The sequence below is a fragment of the Ischnura elegans genome, chromosome 3, assembly GCF_921293095.1.
Source record: "Ischnura elegans chromosome 3, ioIscEleg1.1, whole genome shotgun sequence".
Classification (NCBI taxonomy): domain Eukaryota; kingdom Metazoa; phylum Arthropoda; class Insecta; order Odonata; family Coenagrionidae; genus Ischnura; species Ischnura elegans.
In genome coordinates this window covers 97,886,368-97,908,565 of record NC_060248.1, presented here as the reverse complement: position 1 = coordinate 97,908,565, position 22,198 = coordinate 97,886,368, and the positions used below count along the sequence as shown (strand labels likewise).

The window sequence follows — 22,198 nt, the reverse complement described above, 5'->3', positions numbered from 1 at the left end:
GACTCCATGGGGGCTGAGGGGGGCCCGAGCCCCCTCAAAACTTCGTTCTGGGTGTGAGGAAAAATGTGTCAGGCTTGTTGATTTTCCCCGGAGTGTCTAGATATCGAGATTCGAGTGATTAGGGTTCTAATGTTGATAATGTGACTCTTCTAAAATGCTTAAAAAACTTAAAACTCACTACTTGTAAAATTTCCCGGGGAAATTTCCCCGATCAGGGCCCTCCCCTTTTTTTTAAGTCGGCATCCCTGGTTACTCGTCTGTCAAAGAGAATCATTTCACGTGAACGCCCAATGTTTTCTCTATTTGAGACGGTAAACGGTCGTCCGGCTGATTCATCGTGCGTAACACTTGTGCGACCATTTCGGAGTTTTTCAATCCATTCGTAGACACTCCGTTGTAGAAAAATACTGTTTCCGAACTGTACCGAAAGTCTTCGATGAATGTCAGCCCCTGATACGCCTTCCGACCATAAAAAACGGATCACTAAACGATGCTCTTCTTTGGAGCAATTACATAGCGGATCAGCCATGATTGACATCACGACTGCGATAACGAAACTAACCTAGTAGGTTCAAAATTGCAAAGATATGACGACAAATAAACAAAGAATGCGTCATCAACGTAAAACGGCAGTACTACCAAAATTAACAAAGAAAAGATACAACTAAACTGCGGTTAACAAATGACTTGCCCACATAGGATAGTATAGTGGCTAAAGTTCCGGCTTCCAATACTGAGATTACCATTTTACATCACGGTAGGGACACAACTTTTTCATAGGAACTTCAATCACTTCTAGTAAAGTAAATTTTCATTTCCCACGGCCATCCATCCTTCAGCTCTATTGTACAACCTTGGTAACACTATTCTCTTTCGCTAAGAGTAAGCACAAAACTCAGGCAGTAGGTTTAGGCTTATCTTCACAATTGCTTGACCTCCCATCATGGTGCAAATGAAATTAGCTCGATCGGCCTTTTAAATATCACATCACGATGTATAACATATTTCAAGAAAATGAAAAATGTATTTAAAATAATACATCATTTTCATTTGAACTACGATGTAAGCGGATATTCTACACTGTCTTTGAAATTATAGGAAAATTCAAATTAATAGGAGAACCAGAACGTTCTTGAAATAGCACTTCATCTTTAAAAATGTAGGATTATAAGGAACTGGATAACGACATTCTACTAATTAGATAATAATCGGTCATGTAGGCTTCAATTCCACCGGGAACGTAGAGTTTCACTTAGTAAAACTCCTTTGCCTATCACTGACTTCGTTACAGGCATTATTCGTGAGTACCTTACGCCATCAGAAGATAATCGCCAGCTTCATCATTGAATTAACTTGGCAAAAAACTATTTGAGCCAAACAATGAAACTCTTAAATACAGTTGATGCATGCGATTTCCACTCCACCAAAGAGTTTATTACAGAAATGAATTGAATGCAGATTATTAACGTTGAAATGGCAGTTAATTCACCAATTTCATGGAAAAAGAACAAGATCCTGCAATATTTCATTATATACAGGTTACGTAGTCTTTTTTGCGCGCATTCACTTAAATACGCTGAACGAAAAAACTTTATGTTATCCACCCACCCCATTTCCCACCACTTACCTCATAGAAATTATTCCCTAACGTACACTATCCGTGTGCATGCGCGGTTGAAATTCAGTTTCTATGGAAAATACAACTTTAGTTCTCATCATGATTAAAATATCAACAAAGTAAGACCTGAAGTCATCAATTTTATTCAATCACTTGACTTCCATTCCAGGAGACCTTGGTTCGAGCCCTGAGGCGGGGAGGCTACGGCCGCGTGGATCCGGGGGAGGACGATGGCAGTCATCGGTGGTCCTTCGCGTCCTCGTTCCTCTATTCCCTCACGCTCATCACGACAATCGGTGAGTTATTTATTCCACACTCTCTCTCTCTCTCTTTAAAAAATGCAAGAAAGAAAGACAAGGTGTTCATCAGGAAATGATGGAACCCAAAGAAAAAAAAGAAGAAAACTTCCGTTGCTTTGATTACTGTAACATCATATATATAACATTTTTAGAAGGGGATGTATTACTTAATTTTAGAATTGAAGACGTTTCGCTGGCAGATTAATTTTTTTATCGTAATTAATGAATTTAACACCTTGCGTGCAATTGGCATAACAGTACGCCACGTGAAATCCTTCTTTGACGAAAGACGGATGGCGTAATACTACGCAATACGTCTTTTAAAAAATCCTTAATTTGCCATTGGCCAAATTGGCCAAAATTCATAGTTAGGCACTAAACTCTAAATGAACAAATGAAAAAAAAACAAAAGCAAAATTCATTCTTTAAAATGTTATCAAACAGCTATTCCCCGTACCAAAGGTTGGTTTTTAAGGAATAACACTAAAGTATTGAAGGCTATTCGAGTTCTCCACCGGGTAATCTCCTCCATGGCTGCTGCTTAGGCAGCCATGGAGTAGATTACCCGGTGGAGAAATCGAATAGCCTTCACTACCAGCATACGCCGGGAAAGCATCCGATCTTTTTTTAACACTAAAGTATTCTTGCAAATTGGCAGCACTGGGGTATATATCTACAGTACTAAGGTCCGCACGGTAAGTTTTACGGTATGAAATAGGATTTGTTGGTTATTCTGTGACAAGAACGTGGATTAAAGTAGATGTCACTATAATATGGTTCCTTGTCTATTACTGTAAAGTTTTCCCTCAATAAAGACGACCTCGAGTCTAAAAAGACGCGAAACTAGACGCTGGGTGACAAAAAACTTAGATAATAGATTAAATATTTTCTAATGTTTATAGAGTGAACGATTCAATGACTAAATTTAAGAACATACGCATAATATATAGCTCAATAGAGAAAAAGCGAGTTTTCCGCGCATACTTTGAAAATTCATTCTGTTAAAATATAAAAGAATATCTAAAATTATAAAATATGTAAAGAAAAAAACAATTTTCTTACCAAGTTGCCTCAATCAGCGCTCTACATTAGAAGTGATTTAATGGAGAGGAAATCCTCGCTGAGCCAGGATATAAGGTTTATAAGACGAATCTTGAGCTGATGTCAGGACATCACCTAAGTATTAGCATCGACCTTTTCATCCTAATCCGGGCTGTAGCAGCATTAGCACTTTCCAATCTTCCTTAAATTCTGGAGCATGCCTTTTCCCATTGAAATACGAGCGTCAAAGATTTTATTTCACTTTCAATTTGCCTTAATCTCATTATTCCTTTGAAAATGTTGACTTCAGAGTCAAGGAGTCCGTTTACAGATTAGCAATGATTTCGAGAACAACCAGAAACTGGATAATTGATTCGAGGGAATGCCTTACAATTTCAAGGAAAGTGCTTCAAGTCCCCAAATGAGAAATGTCAATCATTATTATTCGGAAACAACACTATTATATATTGAAATGGAATAAAATTAGCATCCCTGACATTTAAAAATAAATAGGCTGCCTTGCTACTTCTCTTGCAAAGTATTTTACGCCAGCAAAACTAAGAATTTTCGGCATCATTAAATATTATACCTCTATTATTTAAACTCTTGATTTGCTGAAAAATCGTATCTTAAAAGCTATCCTGTTCCAAACAGAAGAATTTTTTAGACAACAAACACGGGGACTTTGTGTAGTTTTTAAATTGCTTGAACCTCCAAGTTGTGTTCATCCACATAGATTTAAATTATTCTCTAAATTTCCTGCCATTTTCTTTGGCATTAAACTTTCATCCAATTTCATATTGAATACCAGCTTACTTGAACGCAATGCTTGTTGAGGTATAAACTTCATCATAAAAAAATAGGACATTAATAACTGTGGGGGATGTCTCCGCTCCATAAATTGAAATTTTACTTGATTCTATTATTATGCGTACATTTGGCAAACATACTTTGCATAGTTGCATCAAAATAATTATACATAATATAAGCCCATTTGTTACATTTTCATAGGTAATACGACGCGCCAAATAAGGTGTGATTTAAGCCGTTTTTCAATTGGGGATAAGTTGCACTGGTAAGAGAACGCCAAGTTCCAATTAAATTTCGGTTAAAAATCATCAATCAGACATGCTGATCAATTCTTACGGTTCCATCACAATCTCCTTAAACCTCATTACTACCACGCTAATTTTATATCCGCCGAATATTAATCTTCAAAACAGTAAATTGACCTTTCGCTCTTTTTCAGCTAAGCCTACTTTTATTCGGTAAAATTTTACTACAATTTTAAATATTTAAAAAATCATTAAAAATTACTGCAATCATCCATAGGCCAATAAAAGAGCTAAATTCGGATGCTTTGACAGATACCTTTTAATTCAACAAATTTCTCCACCAAATTGAATTATTTCGGGTTTCAAACACTTGTCTGCTGGCGCAACAGCTCCTGGACCCGGGTAACAAACACAACGGATGCAGATAGCGCAAAAAAACACATGCTCACTGACAGTGAACATTTTACGCACACATGGTGGGCACGAACACATCATGTTCACTGTCAGTTATCACCTGTTGCTCGATGAAGACGGTACCGAGCATGCTAATTCTGGCTCGTCTCCAAAACCAGAAACCACAAGTGGACGTCCACTAAGGAGAGATATCACTCCATTCCTTCCATGAACACTACAGCTATGGCTCCATAAAATCCACCGAGGGCCAAGGACCCATTTTGTGGTCTATGAGCAAAACAATAAAAAGCACTCCGAAGCTATTCGATTTATGAAAGCTTTCGGTAAGGATTCAAAATCATTAAATAAATATAATTTTCGAATTTTTATATTATAGTTTTACACATTTACTTCATTAATGAAAACAGTAAAATGTTTTCTTTTCTAATTAATAACTAATAAGGCTTTTCGTTGAAAATAAAGTCACAACGATTCTACAGAATATTCTTCAAACAAAACACCCACAATTCAGATTTACTTATTGTGAGCTATAAATAAACAATATCCGAAGGACGTCTTATTCGATTTTACTTTGACAAAAACTTATTTCAATACACTAAACAACTCAAAAGTGGAATCAGGGCTCAATCATAGCTTTAATCATTATTTAATACTACTTCGGTTGAAATGAAATTTAATTAAGACATTAACGGCTTTTGCCATTAATTTAAATTCTCATACATTAATAGCGTTATCTGAGCGAATAAATCACAAATATCTATATGATGATTGAATTGCCACCGATATTTTTTTCGTAGCTAAGAATTGACAGGTAAAATTGAGTTTCGGCTGACATACCTTAATTTAAGCATGAAATATTGAAAATCCCAATTAATTTTACTCGACCACATGAAAAGTATTACACCCTAGGTCATGTCTGAATACTGAACAATTAAAATACCGTAATTGAGCGGCATTATTTCTAATATTTAACAATCAACAAAGGTGTGAATATGCTGAAGTTTTTCTGCCACATTACATTTTCATTGTATCCACGAATCCATTTACGTTGTCATGACATAAACCATGCCTTTGGCCTCTTTGACCTCTCCAGCTTGTGACACTCTTTCACGTCACATCTCAACCAGATAATTAACGCCACTCTTCCTCAATAACCCTCTTCAACTTCCTAATAAAGTGAGGAAACCTCCCTTGGTAACTGGAATGAATTACGGGCGTTACGTGACAGTTAAGGTGTGTCAGGCATGAAGCACACAATGAAAACAGATCGATGAAATTTATATGGAAATAACAAAGGGTTCACTCTTCGAGAATCATATGAACTGATTACATGGACTTTGTAAAAAAAAAGTTCTAAGATGATCCTAGAAAGATTTTTCATTATGCGCCACCACCATATTTACCAATTCGGCTCTCTATTGACGTTGCAATTTTGCCTGAATTAACATGAATGGTCAGAGGAAACACGAATTAAGTAATTGTATATATAAACAGAATAAGCATCTTTAAATTGAAAGATATCAAAGAATTTTCAATAAACGCCAATCTCATCTACTATGGTATCATGAAACGGAGTGATAACTAGGAAAAAGTAGGGTTAGTACCAGCACATCATCTGACACTAAGTTACTTCGTATGGTAAACCAATATGACTCTGCAGCTAATCTTAAAATTATAATGACAAGCAATCAAATTGAAAAAAACAGATAAAAGAAAATGGCCAATTTTCCACTTTGTTGACCAAACTTGATACCCCTTTCCACCCAGAAAAAATTTTTTTTTGTTCCTCGAAATACCGATGTTTACATGATCCTGCTACCATCTGTAGGCCACTGAGCGAAATGAAAAAAAGAGAGAAGCGCAGATCGGAACTTGCACGAACTTGACACGATCATTGCCGTCCGGTTTTACGCACAAAAGTAATCTGTATTGACCAAGGTAAATTTTTAAACGAACCCGCACAATCGTGTAGGGGTCGGGTGGAAAGGGACACACCACATGAGTACCCTCTACTCGATATAGTTTCCTTTGGAATGGAAATAAATGTAAAAAAATAGGAGTATATAGATTGTGGTACAACAAACGACAACCAGAAATTGAAGAAGACACAATCACATTAATATTAGATGTATTAGCTACTAGTGACATAATTGGAAATTTATGCTTCACGTATGGTTAAAGCACTAATATAAAAAAATCAGAGGAAGACTCCAAGTACCCATTCTGCTATCCCTTAAAACCCACAATATATTTTATCGTTTTTGTATTCGGTTGATGCACTAAATAACTGATCAGAGATTTAATATATATTTCCTTACTAATTATCTATGAAAATTTCTGCTGAAAAAGAACGATTTTCTCAACAGCCTCATCACTTTGAGACCAAGCGTCATCTATGGATGACGGCAGACTTCGCTCGGCAAAATTTTCGGATCAGGGCAAAGTTAAAACTTTTACCTTCGGGCTGAAAGTGTTAAGGTGCCCCTAACAGAATCTATTAATAGGCAACACATCTTGCATTTCTGCTTTACGTGACACATACCCCATAGGCGACTTCCGCCTTTGCATATGACTCCTACACACGCACAAAAGACAACTACCTTTCTAAGTGATTTTCAACGAGTAATCCGTCAACAAACTTTCCTACACCAAAATATCGTTGTTAAGACATCTATGAACACATTTTTGGTTTCATTTGTGCTGTTATGATATTTCAAACGCTAAAAATAGCCATTTCGTCCGAGAGAGAGAGAGTGATTACGCAAAACCGTAGAGCTGTATGAAAACTAAAACAACATTTAAGCTGTTCAAGCAGCCTTATAACTAACACATCACACCTCTCCTACATACCTTTTAATTCGTTTATAGACATATTAACGAATATTAAAATTTAAAAAATGGAACACGAGAAAAGACCGTTGATGATGAGTTTTCATCCTACACATGTATTAACACCTGTTTACCATAACATTCTTTCTAAGTGCCTGCTAAGATTCATCTCTATTATTGCCTACACATTTGTAAGGCTAAACTAGACTCAACTAAAAAAGACCACTTACACTACGGTTAATGATGAAAATCAAACTGAGCGAGATATAGCTGCCCAGTGCACCGCCGAATAAAATGCGAGGGAAACGGCAAAAGATATGACGTTTGAATGGCGTTTTAATTTCCTCTCCGTTTTCCAGGTTGCGGGGGCATGGCTCCTCGGACGGCGTGGGGCAAGGTGGCGGCCATGGCGTACGCCCTCGTCGGCATTCCGCTCGTCCTGCTGTACCTGTCGGCCGTGGGTGAGGCGCTGGCCGGCGCCTTTCGACGCTTCTACGGCCGCGTCTGTCCGTCTCGCTTCCTCCGTCACTCCTCCCTGAGGAGACCCACGCCATCCAACCACTACACCAAGTCGCAGAAGGTAAGACGTCACGTTATCGCGCTCATAGGGAACGCAATAACAACCTGAATCGTTGGGGTTTTGGAGGGAAAATTCCTTGCTAAATCTGTATCTGCTAGCTAAATCAAACTAGCATAAAATTACTTTTCTATAATTATGATTGCATACATAAATACACTAGCAGTAGCGGAGATCATTTCTCTAAAATTCAATTAAATTGGTTCATTAAATAGCCGATGCTTTAGCATGTCTGGTCGGCTAGGCATATTGAGATTAGCATAGAAAACTAAAATACGTGAGAGTATTGAATTCTCATTCCGTTTCCACTGTCTTCCCATCATCTTCTTCGCATATACTTTTGGGCAGATTTCAAAGTCAGAGCGGTGTGCTAGCGGTAAAGGCCAAAAAATGTTGCAATTCATCCACTACATTAAAAAGTGATCAAGAAACTGTGATGTCTGGGAGATTAGTCCACCCCGCGATCGTGCCTATGGGGGGGGGGGGCAATGTCTCCTCATGATTGTTACATAAATACACTAGCAGTAGCGGAGATCATGGGGGCAATGCCTCCTCATGATTGTTACATAAATACACTAGCAGTAGCGGAGATCATGGGGGCAATGTCTCCTCATGATTGTTACATAAATACACTAGCAGTAGCGGAGATCATGGGGGCAATGTCTCCTCATGATTGTTCATGATCTCACTAGTACGCCCCTGACACCACACATTTTTCATGATTTAAGTCAGGGAAGTTTCGCAAAAAATACCAAGACCAAGTGCGAATGTAATGGAAGAATCAGATAGGCAAATAAAGATTGACTATGATTCACGAGAAGGGGATAAATGAAACGGTAATCTATTGCTATAGATTTTTTAAAATAAATATGGCTAAACCTACTTTCTATTATGGTTGGCTAGTCTCATATTGGAATAAAGGGTCGAACTGGAGCATACGAGTTTAAAACAGCACTAACCATTTACGGCAATACACAAACAATTAATTCATTAAAACCAATTTCAATTATTTGAAACGTAGAAACAATAGCTCTAATAACAATAACTCTAACAATAGCGCTAATGTCTTTACGTGGTATTAAAATAGCAAGAGAGCATATTTTGAGATAGCTAAATAATACATAGTCTCCTACATAAAACTATCAATTTGCACACTTAAATGCAAATAAAAAGATACCTTTCATGAATATCGAATAAAATAATTAAAATCAATTCTAAACCAAGCAATTCGTGACTGCATTTTATGATTGACTTAATACGGTGAATGACTATAATTTACATAGTCGCACCTCAGCAAGAGAGCGAAACTTAAAGTTCCAACTACGTTAAATGAAATTCATGAATATAAATAACTTCCTTTCCAAATAAAATCTACTAAGTATATAAATAATCACATCAGATCGGATGTATAATTATATGAAATAAAAAGAGAGGGAGGAAAAAGAGCTACTTTTCCAAAATTATTAATCTAATCTTAGAAAAATCTTAATCTTTTCCTAAGATTCTCCCAAATTCTGGATAATAATAGCATTAATTACTTTAAAACATTTTGGAACAGGAGTGCATTCCTTCACAGAAAATTTTAATTGTTTTATCTTCAAAATTATGACTACGCACGTATTTAAACACACTTAGAGTCTAGACATGGAGAAGAGAATTCCTCAAAATTTCGAGAGATTCCAAAATATTTCGGCTCCCAAAATCACCCACGCCGCAGAATGTGACGCCCATGGTCATATTATGATTAAAAACTAACATACGCACGGATGTAGAACGTCCATAACGTTGACATAATCTTCCAAAAACGCCCCACACCTTCAGTCAATTTTGTGACGGTGTCCCACCTGAACAAATTGGGAAGCACGCGGAAACCATTACATTCTCGAGAGGCTCCCATTGATCAAACGGGCTAAGTGATGATACCTGGCGACCACATCTCTCAGGGGCGGGTGTCATGTCCAGCAGTGGGGTGGGAGGGACGGAAGCTTCATCATTACATGTCAAATTACATCGCCACGTCAGCAACAGCCGAGAGGGGACAGCAGAGACAAGCTACCTTCACCGTATGAGAGGAGAACGTAACGACGAAGCACAAACGCAGGTGCACCCGAGAAAAATACAAGGTATATGCATATTTTTCTTCTTTTAGCTTCTTTTGAAAAGCTGACGACGCGTAATATTGGTCATAAAACATATTATCACGGTGTTTTTTAATTCAATTTTATTTTTTTGCATTGGAAAGTCCAGGAACCACTGCACAAACTGATATCTCCTTTTGATGTGCCTTTAAATTAACAAAATTCATTTGGATTGGCACCCATCACGGCCACCAAGTCATTAGCTTAGGCCACATAATGCTTTTAGAATTTTAAAATTCATAAATAAGTGATTAGATCAAAATTTTAAGGTTTATTAAGCGCGCATCGCTTATAAATTCAATGGCAATGATTGCGAGGTGCCCCATTTACACCAAAAAATAAAATAAACTCCTCTGCCTAGAAGACGAGTTGTCAAAGCCTTAATACAACAATTCTCCAAATATAACGGTCTTCGACCTCAAAAATGAAAGTAAAGTTAACAGTATGAGGTCCTTCGATATTAGATAGATGAAGGCATCTATAAGCTAAAAATTGTGAGAGAGTACAAGTTATGCAAGGTGATTTACATTTATATCTCAGCATCAAAAGGAAAGTTGTTCCCACAAAAGCAGAAATTTGGGAGAAATTATTAACTGCGTCTTATATTTACAGCTATACAGGGGCGGATCTAGGATTTTTATGGGGGGGCACAAGAGTCTGACAGGTCTTCTCTTATTTAAGATTAAAAATAAAATACAACAATTACTGTAGGAAATATTATGTTTATTCTAATATGAAAGTAATTAATAATTAAAAATGATTGAGGTTCCGTAATACACTAAATAAAACGAACTTAATGATAACCGTATTAAAAATCTTGTCTATTTTTTGAGTTTCTGAGGGGGGCACGTTCCCCCGTGCTCATCCCCTTGATCCATCAATGCAGCTATAGTTAGCTACAGCTGTAGTATTGTAATGAATATTTACCGATAAATAATTTTACTAAAGAAATTGATATTGATGAGCACCACGTTTTCGTTTTGAATGTGAAGTCTTTTATCTTTAAATTCGAATCAACCAAAATTAATTCGTAAAAGAGGTAAGAAAAAAGTACGAAAGTATTAAATTCGGGCCTAAAATCTTCTGATCAGTAGTCCGACATATTGATGACTAAGTTCTAACAACACGTATCTCAAAATTTAGCCGGTTTGAGATAGGTATCTTAAACAAAGTGTAATGTCATTGAAAAATAAAATTCGAGCAAAAAACAACTCTCTGTTTGCAAATGTGTGTTTTTTTAGTCCTATAAATTTTTGGTTTCTAATTTAAGTGTACATTTTAAATCTTTTTTTTTTGCTCTCCTGAAAATTTGCTATTTTTTATACAAGTGTTGTTAGAAATTTAGCTATTGATGTAATCCTTTGCGCTATAGAACGCCTTAAAGAATTCCGAAGAATAAAATCTTCAGAACTTACGCTGCAGCTGAGCGATCACTTAAAAATTTAACTGTCGACAATTGTGGCTCAAACTGCCTCTGAAGACTTAGGAATGGTTTAGCAATGCATTCTAGTTCTGTTCTGAACTGAAAATTTCAAGTCGATAGCTAGTTGGGAAGTGGGTTGAATTTGAGGTGCAAGATTTTGACCGGGCGAACAAACAAACGAATAGACAAGAAAGTGACTTCATAAAAACGTAGTCAAATAGGACCAGAACAATCACTGGGAGGAGAGGATGCAAGATCAAAGGCCTTCTAGGAACGCTCACCACGTTTAGAAAGTCTACGAGATAATTTTCAGACCAATTCATCTTGGTTACTCGTGTAGACATACGGAATCTATGGTCATATTTGGCTTGAGGCTCCATAGTTAAACAGAATAAATACCATGCTCAGGGAATCTCTTATGTATTCTGCCTCGTTGTGATTTTCCGACCAGTTTTCAAAATCGCTAAGCTTTCCAAGGCATATTCCTTGGCCATTTAAAATATCTGTAATTATGATGGGATCTTGAGGAGATACTTTTCTAAGCGTAAAAGAAATTAATAAAAATTAGAATTTTAATGTCCCTATGATATAAAAACTAAAATACTTAATCATACTATTACTATTATATCTTACTCATACTACTAAAATCCCAAGTTGCCTAGAAATTAATGCTACAGCTGAGTCAGGAATTCAATATTTAAAGTTAATATCAACAATGTCCAAATTCTGGAAGAAGTGTTGACTGAAATATACTTACGTTGAATTATGCTAAGGCTGAAGCCTAACCTAACTTTTTCTTAAGTGAAGACAGTGTTTGTTTAACCAAAAGTTAAGAAAATAACCGAATAATTATGCACTTTACCGCATATCCAGGGCAGACATTTTTTAAAGAAATCCCTGTTTATGACAGGCAAACAAAAGTTGGAAATTGCGATCACGCTGCCACTAAAAGATTTCATCATGATGCTTTTTGGATTCGAGCCAAGATCTGCGTGAATGAAAAACTAGAGCTCTAAAACTCTATTCCCTATGGATTGTTCAGAACTTCAAACTTGAGAGCGTGGGCTGAAAAAGTTGGAAGCATTTTCACCACGAAATAAATCGATTTGATTGACGGCCGGATTAGTTAGGTTGGTCCCACATCCGTCAGTCACCCCTTGGCCTATGTAAGCATGGCGTATGGGTGATGCAAAAACTTTAGCCGACGTCTAAGCCTGAGTAATTTCCATAAAAACCTACTAAAAACCCCATGAGGCTTTGATGAATCCCCAGACGAAATATGCCGACACAGATGTCCGAAGAACAAAAATATGCGGGTCAGGTTTCCACCCACTAATGGCATTTGTATTAGAGCTGGACGGCGATAGATTCCCTGGGGACAAAATTCGACAATATGAGATCGTCTGAAAGCAAAGAGATACAACCGAAGTGACGTTTTATCATCCGCTTGTGCGTAAGAGATGATTACTTTTGGGATCTTTGGCCACCGTTTTATTTTCTGTCGGAAACTCAACATTTCTCCGACGGAAGGTAAACGCCGTGTTTCCAAAGGGAAAGACAGGGGAAAATCCCAAATGCAGTCATCCCTTAGGAGATTTTTTCGTCTCAGAGGAGAGACGCTCCGAGACTCTTCAGCTGCTTTTATCTACATGTAAATACCCAGAGTTCGAAAAATGCACACACAAAAGTTTTACCTACGTGATCTCATATTGACAGCTCACCGCAGCTGATGCGCACAGTCAACATGTGCTATGAGTCATCGACAACCGCTTGGTACCTAGCTTATTCAAATGACCTCCTCCTCCCTAGATGGTTATACATTTTTTACCAAAAATATCAAGATTCAGACTACTTTTCTCCTTATCTCAACAATAATATTGACCTCTTTTTTCCAATGCTAATAGTAAAAGGATTTTGGACGTCAACTTACGATATAAGAGAATCCCACTTGCGACGTAGCGTAGAGACATTCATCAATACAGTGTTTCGCCCTTTACGGATGTTTTGAAGGGGATTTTCCCATAATTCTGAGCATAATAGTTGTCATTTTAGCAGCCGTGTTCGTATTCTACTGTCTTCAGTAACCAACTATCTCAAACAACACACTTATTACACTAATTTCGTAAACATGTCGCGTACCGCAACTTGATCGCTTTTTCTTCATCACATTAACAGACAGACCGTCAACTTTTGCAAAAAAATAACATTAACGCATGAATCACTGAAGGCGTACACAATTTTGAAAAAATGTCGAATCACAATCTCCTGCATAAACTAGCTTCGTGATTTATTTTTTCAGCATAGAACATTCGGTGCCCTAATGATAGGGCTGCGTCTTTTCCACGCAACTTAGTAAAGTTTTGAATTATTAACTAAAAAAACTCCTCCATTTCAAGAGAAAGGGTTTATTTTATTAAAAAAAAAACCTGCCTGAATCATTAAACTCCCTCGAAGGCAGCAGACAAAATCTTAATGCACGAGTCAAATTCGCCACAGCTTGGCGGCGAACAGAAGAATTGCGGCAGGCTCTGTCGTACTCCTATCGCGGTAAATGATGAAGAATGATAAATTCTGGCGGGAAGATGAATCAGAGCAGGGGTCTTTCAAACTTTTTAATGGACACCTCCGCGTGAAAATTTCCATGCGCCTCCCAAAAGTACGAGCTTCAGTCTACGGACGCGGCGGAAACTTAAGTAAGAGAAATGCTCACGAGAAGATGAATTAGGCCAGGGGTTTTTTTGAACTTTTAATGGGCACATTCTTTATCAATAAAAATGTTAATATAACTCCCTAAAAGTGCCACTTAAAAAACGCGATTACGGCGAAAACCAAAAGTGCTCGCATAAATGCCCATGAGAGTCAATTAAAATATGCATAGGATGAAGATAGATTTTTTTTTTATAATAAAGGGCAGTGAATAAGTTAGAGCCACACTAAAAAGAATCTCCACTAACTCACACAATAAAATTTATAGGTTTGATAAAAAAATAAAATTTGAAATATACTTAATTAAGCTCGACACCATTTAACGAAGTTAGAAAATCGTAGCTCTTATTTAATATTATTACATTTAGGTATAAATTTCCTATTTCCTTTTCGATTCTCCAATGATGTGCCTCTTTTTTCAAGAGACCATGTCCCGCACTGCGGAAACCGCTGAACTGAGGAAATGAATAGGGATAAAAATTCGAGCAAAGAAATGAATGAGCTGCAAGGATGCTGTCAAAGTGAAGAGGGGATCAAACGCCGCTTCTGCCTATAGGAACCTTCGAATGGGGATTTGAGCGAAGAGATGAGAAAGAGATTAGTCACAACATGAGGACGGAGTGGGGCGGTTAGGTCGTTCAGAAGTACGGCGGAGCTCAGGAGTGTGCGACTAGAAATTACGCCCTGCAAGAGCTGAAAGACTTGGGGAATTGAAAATGGTGGCTTTTGACGGATCAGTGGCCAATATGAGCGCTAGCGAGTCTTGGCGGATTGGCGAGGGAAAAAAAAGTTACTCGTACAAGTTTCCGCTGAACCAAAGGATTAACTACTACCGCGGAACGTTATTAAGTTCGGTAAGGGCAAAATTTCTTATCAGAATGGTTATTGCAAATAAATGGATTAATGAATGAATGAATTCTTCACTTTTCCTCCTAAAATGTGAATTAAAATTTGGCAGAGAGAGTAAATAGAAAATGAATAATGTTGACGATAAAAAACAATACACTTATAGCAAAGTTACTCCCTCTAATTTACAGCCAAATTTATGCGATTTTCACTCCCGGAGTTGGGCAAGTATTGATTCTTAGGTCATTCAAAATATTATTTTCACTACCCAGATAAATACCTTAAATTAAATTATGATTACAAGGCAAGCAGAAATCGCTGTGGTCATTGGGTGCCGATTTTAGCCGATGAATGGCTATGTTCATCTTATTTTCATTTATACTGGAAAAAAATGTAGAGTCAAGGTGTTGAAGTCCATCTCTCGCAATTTTGATGGCGCACTCCCACCCAAAAGAAACTTCTCCTGTCGTTATATGCTATGCCTTTTAAAAATTCCCAAAAACTTTTGAAGCCCCCCATTAATACATTTTTTCCATGGCGCAAAGCTCCATGGATACTCCCAATGTGGCCCTGATTCAATTCATGGAGCGTTTAATAGAACACATTACGGCGTAATTATATTGGTTATTAGATACCATCTAGCGATTTGATCGATGGATTTTTCTTCCTCATAGGAAAATGCACTAAAATCGCTGGCACATTAATTGCGTATGCTTGGTTTCGCTAATAGTAGGACCCGCCCGCCTTTGTGACGGTTCGGGATTCCTCGTCCCTTCCCTTACTTCCCTATCCCCTCCCAGGAGGCGTCGTCGGGCTCTCATCGCGGCGGCGCCTCCTTCCTTGTTCATTCCCGTCCTTCCCCTTCTGGGTGCAGAGGAGAAAAGCTCGCGCTTACAGTCCCTGCCCCAGGAGTGTAACCTTGCGAGCCCGCCCTGGAGTCTCGTTTCCACTGGTTATTAGATACCTTCCTTCCGCGTCAGAAACATATCATATTGAACATCTCGCACAAGCACTACAAAATTTATTACTGACAAACATCCCGATCATTTGTCTATCACGTTACAGCCATTGACTTTGATATATATAATACTTCAATCATAAATATTACTACGACAAGCTTTCCGATTCCTAAGTGCACTGCCCCTTTACTAGATTTACATTAAGGTTCTGCGTTAATGCAGATTCTAAGCCCAACAAATACACACCGACTAAATCATTAGAAAAGATCTCTGAACTTAAAATATATTAATTACGTAGAAAAATACTCGAAATCCTTCTAATTTATAGTAAAAAAAATCAAATATCCAATCCCCTTCCGTTAGAAAAACTCAATTTTTTATGAATACTTAAAGACGAGGGATAGGAACCAGATGTGTGGGGTATCTAAGGTGCTGGGGTGACACTGAGTGGGCAAGAATTCACATACCGAGGAAAGCGGAGACTTTGAAAGGAAACCCAATCCTTGCTTTGGCGCAAAGGGAAATGTTGATCGATCAGACAGGTAGCACTGCGTCCGAAGGAAGTTAGGCCACCTTTACAGCTTCCGTTTAGGGCAGGATAAAAGCGAGGCACTCTCACGTCTCCAACCTTCCTGATACCTTTCCCCTTCTTATGTTAGACGGAAATGGCCTTAGCTGTCAGTCCTCTCCACCAAATACGCAGCCACAGCTGCGAAGGAAAAGGAGCCGAGGTTAGGAAAATAATAGCCCCCATATTAAGTGTCAAGAATTTCAAGTTTTCGAGGGTTGTAAAAAATTTAACATATCAATACGGGCAGTAAATAACCGATCTATCTTCATAGAAGCATGTGAAACTTACGTGAATCACACGAAGAAACATTCTTTTCAAATCCATCACATTGCTATGTATACCGTACAAAAGCGACGGGTCCGTTATGATGCGAAACCTTCCATTACAAATCATATTAACGGTATCTTTCGCACACGTGCGAAAATTCCACAGAGAAAAGAAGCATTTATTCTGTTTGACCAGGATCTGTGGAATTTCCGCACATTGAGTGAGCGGAAGACAATGCGAAGGCACGCCGCGGAGTGGAGTAGCCCGGGAGCCTTGAGTATAAGAGATAATTAACACTGTGGCGCTAACCCTTCATTTGATCTCGTAATCCACAGGTACCGGATGGCGTGCTCAAGATGCGCGAGGCGGCCGCGGTGCTGGACGGCGGCCTCTCGTTGCCCCGCAAGCGGCTAGCGCGAAGGGGCGACGGGGGGCTGTCGCCGTCCCCGCCGCCCCCGCCGCCTCCGCCTCCACGCCGCTCGCGCTCGCCCCCTCCCGTCCGCGTCCCCGCCACCCTCTGTCTCCTGCTGGTCGCCGCTTACGTCTGCGGCGGGGCGCTGCTCTTCCGGAAGCTCGAGGGATGGACCTTCCTGGAGGGCTCCTTCTTCTGCTTCTCATCCCTCGGGACCATCGGCTTCGGCGACCTGGCCCCGGGGGCCTCCCGCGTCCACGCCCGTCTCCCGGCCGCACCCGACAGGACCGGGGGGGCTGCTGGCCCTGCCGCAGCGCAGCAGCCCCCCGCCGGAGGGAACCCCGCCACCGCGACCACCACCCCGCCCCCGGGAGGCGCCGAAACCAAGGCGCCCGCGTCCGGGCCCGGAGGGCGGCCCACCCCCGGCCCGCCCCCCGCCCTCGCCCCCAACGGCTCCTCCTCTCGCGATATCTCCGTCATGGCCTCCTCGGCCTACATCCTCGCCGGCATGGCCCTGGTCGCCATGTGCTTCAACCTAGTGCAGGAGGAAGCGGGCGAGGCGGCTAGGAGGTTCGCGCGTCTCCTCCGCCTGCTGCCCAAGGACTCGGACATGGGCTCGGTGGCGGGAGACGACGAGGAGGAGGAGGAGTTGGATGAGGAGTCGGTGGAGGAGGCGGAAGGGCCCTTGTCCTGACGACGGCGAGACGGCGGGGGGCGGGCGGAGCAGGGGAGGGCGATGCCCCCCGCACCGCCCGCCCCGCCGCCCTCCGCGCTTCTGCGCAGAGAGCCGCCCCCGCCGCACCTCATCTTCCGCGTGCCTCCGGCCTCGCACCACCACAGCCTCCCGCGCAGGAAGACGGCGGGGGCCGCAGCGGACGCGTGTCCCGACCAGCTCATGGCCCGCGGGCTGCTGGGCCGCAGGCCGTCGTCGCCCGAGGCCCTCGAGTACTTCGTCCCGCGGAGCACGAGCGAGTTCGACCTGGCGGCCAGCGCCTCTTCGAGGACCTCCCTGACGGCGCCCCTTCGTGGGAACGGGCCCGAGCCGCATCGCCCCCGGGAGAAGATGGTGACGTTCGAGGACGACCCGTCGAGGCCCAACAGAATGCCGGAGCCGCGGATGGATCCGCCCGAGGGCGGGGGTGGGGTGTCGCCCATGACGGCGAATCCAGCGACGTCCCCCGGGGAGCGGGAGGGGGCGTCGCCGGGAGGCGGGGGAGGGGTCGAGGACGTGTTCGTTTGATGTGCTCTTTCCTCGCCCCACCTCTCCACCTCGCAGGATACTTACAATTAGTGAAATGCAGTGTGGAGGTGACAGTGCACACGCCACAATCGAACCAAATGTCGATGAAGCAAAATAAATTTATTGAACAAAGATTCATGTGTTCTGATGTGTGCGGCGGTCCTCACTTGAGTGCTCTGCCCTTTTGCTGAGACAGAATTTATAAAAACTATTCGGAATCTCGTGCAAAGAACGTGATAGGAGCAAGGAAGTGTATCTGGCAAACTGATTTTCTGCTCAGATACAAACTTATGTATTCCTCTTGTTTTGTTTTGAAAGTGTTCATTAGTTTATATATGAGGTTGATATTTGCATACTATTTGTTAAGTTCAGATCAAGGGTTTTAACCCTAAGACTGAACAGGTTTGTTCCAAAATTGGATTGAATTGCAATCCATTTCCTGACCACTGAAAGTGTCCTGAATTCAGAGTATACACATTACCTCAGCAGTTACATAATACTTTTTCCAATCAAATTTTAAAGAAAGATAGTGGAATTTTTGGCAAAAAATTGAGGAACGATAAGTGTTTACACACATATCAACAGGGCTATCAACACATTAATCGTGAATGACATCATCTGATGTGCCAACAGCTACACCCAGGAGCAGAGCAATATTGCTCAGAAGCTGCATCATTCTGCTCCTTGAAAAAAAGTTTTCCACTCTAGGGGAATGCAAACTAATTGCAAGCTCCAAACTGTATGAATGTAAAAAACAGCCAAATAAGTAAGCACCTTTGATTATCACAAAAAGGCATTTTACACAGAGTAATGACAATCCAACATTTTCGCAAAGACTAAAAAAATTCCTCTTGGGGCTTAAGTATTCTATCAACATGATTATTCTTTTGAAATAGAAGGCATTCCTATACATAGGGGATCAGTTAATAACGAATGCAGTCCTAATAACTGGAAAGGTATAACAAGAGAAGAAAATAAAGAAGCTCAAAAAATGAAGAACCTCAAATACAGAAATATGTGTCAGACACAGTCCACACACTAACAGGCTGGATTTGAAAATCCTCAGCCCTGTCAATTCGGGAATCAGAACTCCCACCAGAAAAGCCTAGTAAGATTCTTGTCATTTTTAAACATTTACTGAAACCATTAAAATTCGGCCTACAAAATACTCCATGACAGAAAATGTGAGATAAAAGCTAGGTCTTCACACATACCAAAGACCTCGAGAGTTTTTTTTAAACAAAATCTGCTCTCGTAATTTTAATTTACTATATATTTAAATGAACCATCCAGCATCGCAGGATGCAAAGCAATTCCTAAATGTCATCCTCATTTCCTGAAAGTTTATGTTCAAAAATATATGTGATGTACTATCTAGAGAAAAAAAAAGAGATAGCCTTTGGGGGGTACTTTTCAGTTGGTCAATTAAATAAGGACAATCATAGATCACTTAGCTGAGAATTTTTCACCTATAAAAGCATTTCATTGGGATTCAAATTAATTACATGAAGACATTATTCCAAAATATTTAACTGAAAATTTTGCTCTAATTTGACTGATAGAAACCATCATGAGGCAGAGAATAAAAAAGCATTATTTTGCTTCTCAATATCATACGTGAAAAATATATATGTTAAATGTAGATTTTATGACCTTTAAAACTAATACATTCCAATAACAGGAATAATGGCTATGATGATACCATAAAAATTTATTTATGATGAAGAATAAGTGATTAAAAATGTTTGAAAGCTTGGTTAGCTAATTCAAATATCAAAGCTCTCTCTATTCTTATTTAGTTTTGGTCCACACACAGTCAAAGGGTATTCCAAAATTGACACTCAGTGCCTGAAGCAAAAAAAGTTAATTTTTGCTGGGATCTGAATAATTTCAAATTACAGCCAACCATCATACCTAGTTGATACCTGGTTTCAAAGTACTAATGGGGAATCCAAAAGTACTTCAACTACTGGTCTTGAAATACTTAGTATGCATTAGGTTCAAAAGTCTTATTGATATGAGCATCTCAAGTCCTTTAACTGACACTTATTCCCCATTGTGCACACTATATCATACATTCAGAGGCATATTTTACAGCTAAATAATTTCCATCGAATCAATACCGGAATGTCCTTCACAGAAAACAAAATATTGATGACTCAACTCCTATGAATAGATTCCAAAATTTCCTAGCTGTCTCCACAAAATACTAAAATTCTACGAGAAGGGGAGGTGAAATCGCCTCATCTTAAAAATTTGATTATCCTCTGCTTGAAAAACCAACTTTTATCTAAGCATAGAAAATCATTCAAAAACTGAGGGGCTGCCTTCTCTTGACAACAACTGTCCAATGCACAAACAACATAACGATGTAGCTAAAAAATAGTTACTTCAAGGGTTACACTTGCCTCTACAGAGAGTGAAATGGAAATAAAATCTCACACATATTTGTTTCTCCAAACAATATAGTCTACCAGTGCCACATTGCCTCCAAGGTATGAGTGAAATAGGAATAAATTGTTTTCCTTTTTGGCTGAAAGCCGACTTTAATTTTTTCGTGAATGTAATGGTACATAAGAGAAATAAATGATAGCATTACCATCAGCTCCAAACAAAGAGGCAATGCTACCAGATTTTTATCCCCGACAAATAAAAGTCTGCGCATTTTAAACTTTCAGAAGAATTCTGAGTTATGCAAAGACAAAATATGACTTGGGTATGATAAAAATTCCCAAGAAATTATAATCCTAATCTTTCTTATTTTATTCTCATTAAGTCCATTAGGAAACTGAGAACTTATAAACACCAACAAAAAAATGGTGGGAGTCAACTTTTCCAGCCATTCTTAAGCGCACATCATTTTAATAGCATTCAACAATTTCCATTATTAACCAAAATAATACCCAGACAACATTAAGTTTCTATTCTGAGTCCCTATGTGTTCATTCAATGCTCTAAGTAAGCCCCTGAGTTTACGGGTAGAACTGATGCCAGAAAAAAACACGTTTGTTTTTGACCGCTGAAAGCAGGAAGACAAAAATTTCTATCTTCTAAGTGCCAGTTGGTATGGATGACTATAAAATGGCATCAGGGACTCCTTGAGAGGTTTTACTTTGGTTTCAGAGTGAGAAATGAAGCCACTATAGCCCATTGGATATTTTGGAGAGCCCAATTTAAATCATTATCCAAAGACTAGTGCAACATACAAAACATTCATCCAATTTTCTGGCACTGATACTGATTTTAATGTGATGTGGATAAACTATAAGTGGGAATGACACAGACCTTATATGATCGATGTCAATGTTGTCTGTTTTATCAGAATGCCATAAGAAATGACAAACAATGTCATAGGGCATCCCATCAGAATGATGATGTCAAGTTGTTTTTACTGTAATCCCCTAACCCCAAGACACAATGGTTGAAACCAGTTCGTGTTATGTGTATCACAACGGTAAAATAAATATTTGAAAAAACTTTTTTTTACCTGTATCAATTATAGAAACTAAACCCAGTATAAAAAATTTAATTATCTTCAAAAGTGGGGTGAATTTTTTTAGAACTATGTAATACCAAATTCCACATCTGCATGCATGGGCATACCCAGTGAGGGGCAGGAGGGATCAGCTCCCTCAGAAGCAAAAATGTCAAAAGTCTGTAAGGAAAATCAAGACAAAACCCACGAAAAATGATATTTTTTCAAATATGTAAATAATTTTAAAAACTGATAAAGTGCTGTTATAGTTATGTTAAAATGTTGGTTTCATTCATCTTTGTATAACTGAAACAACCATGGCTTGCCC

At 39.5% G+C, this 22,198-nt stretch overlaps 1 protein-coding gene across 1 annotated transcript in view; it reads left to right on the top strand.

The window, feature by feature from the left end:
* The window catches only part of LOC124155228 (potassium channel subfamily K member 18-like), a 30,157-nt gene extending 8,281 nt beyond the window's left edge, over positions 1–21,876 (top strand). The window contains exons 2-4 of the mRNA XM_046528944.1: positions 1,788–1,914; positions 7,616–7,836; positions 17,079–21,876. Of these exons, the coding sequence (XP_046384900.1) occupies positions 1,788–1,914; positions 7,616–7,836; positions 17,079–17,849 (1,119 nt within the window). The 3' untranslated portion in view covers positions 17,850–21,876. The remainder of the gene's footprint in view (positions 1–1,787; positions 1,915–7,615; positions 7,837–17,078) is intronic.
* The last annotated feature ends 322 nt before the right edge of the window (positions 21,877–22,198 follow it).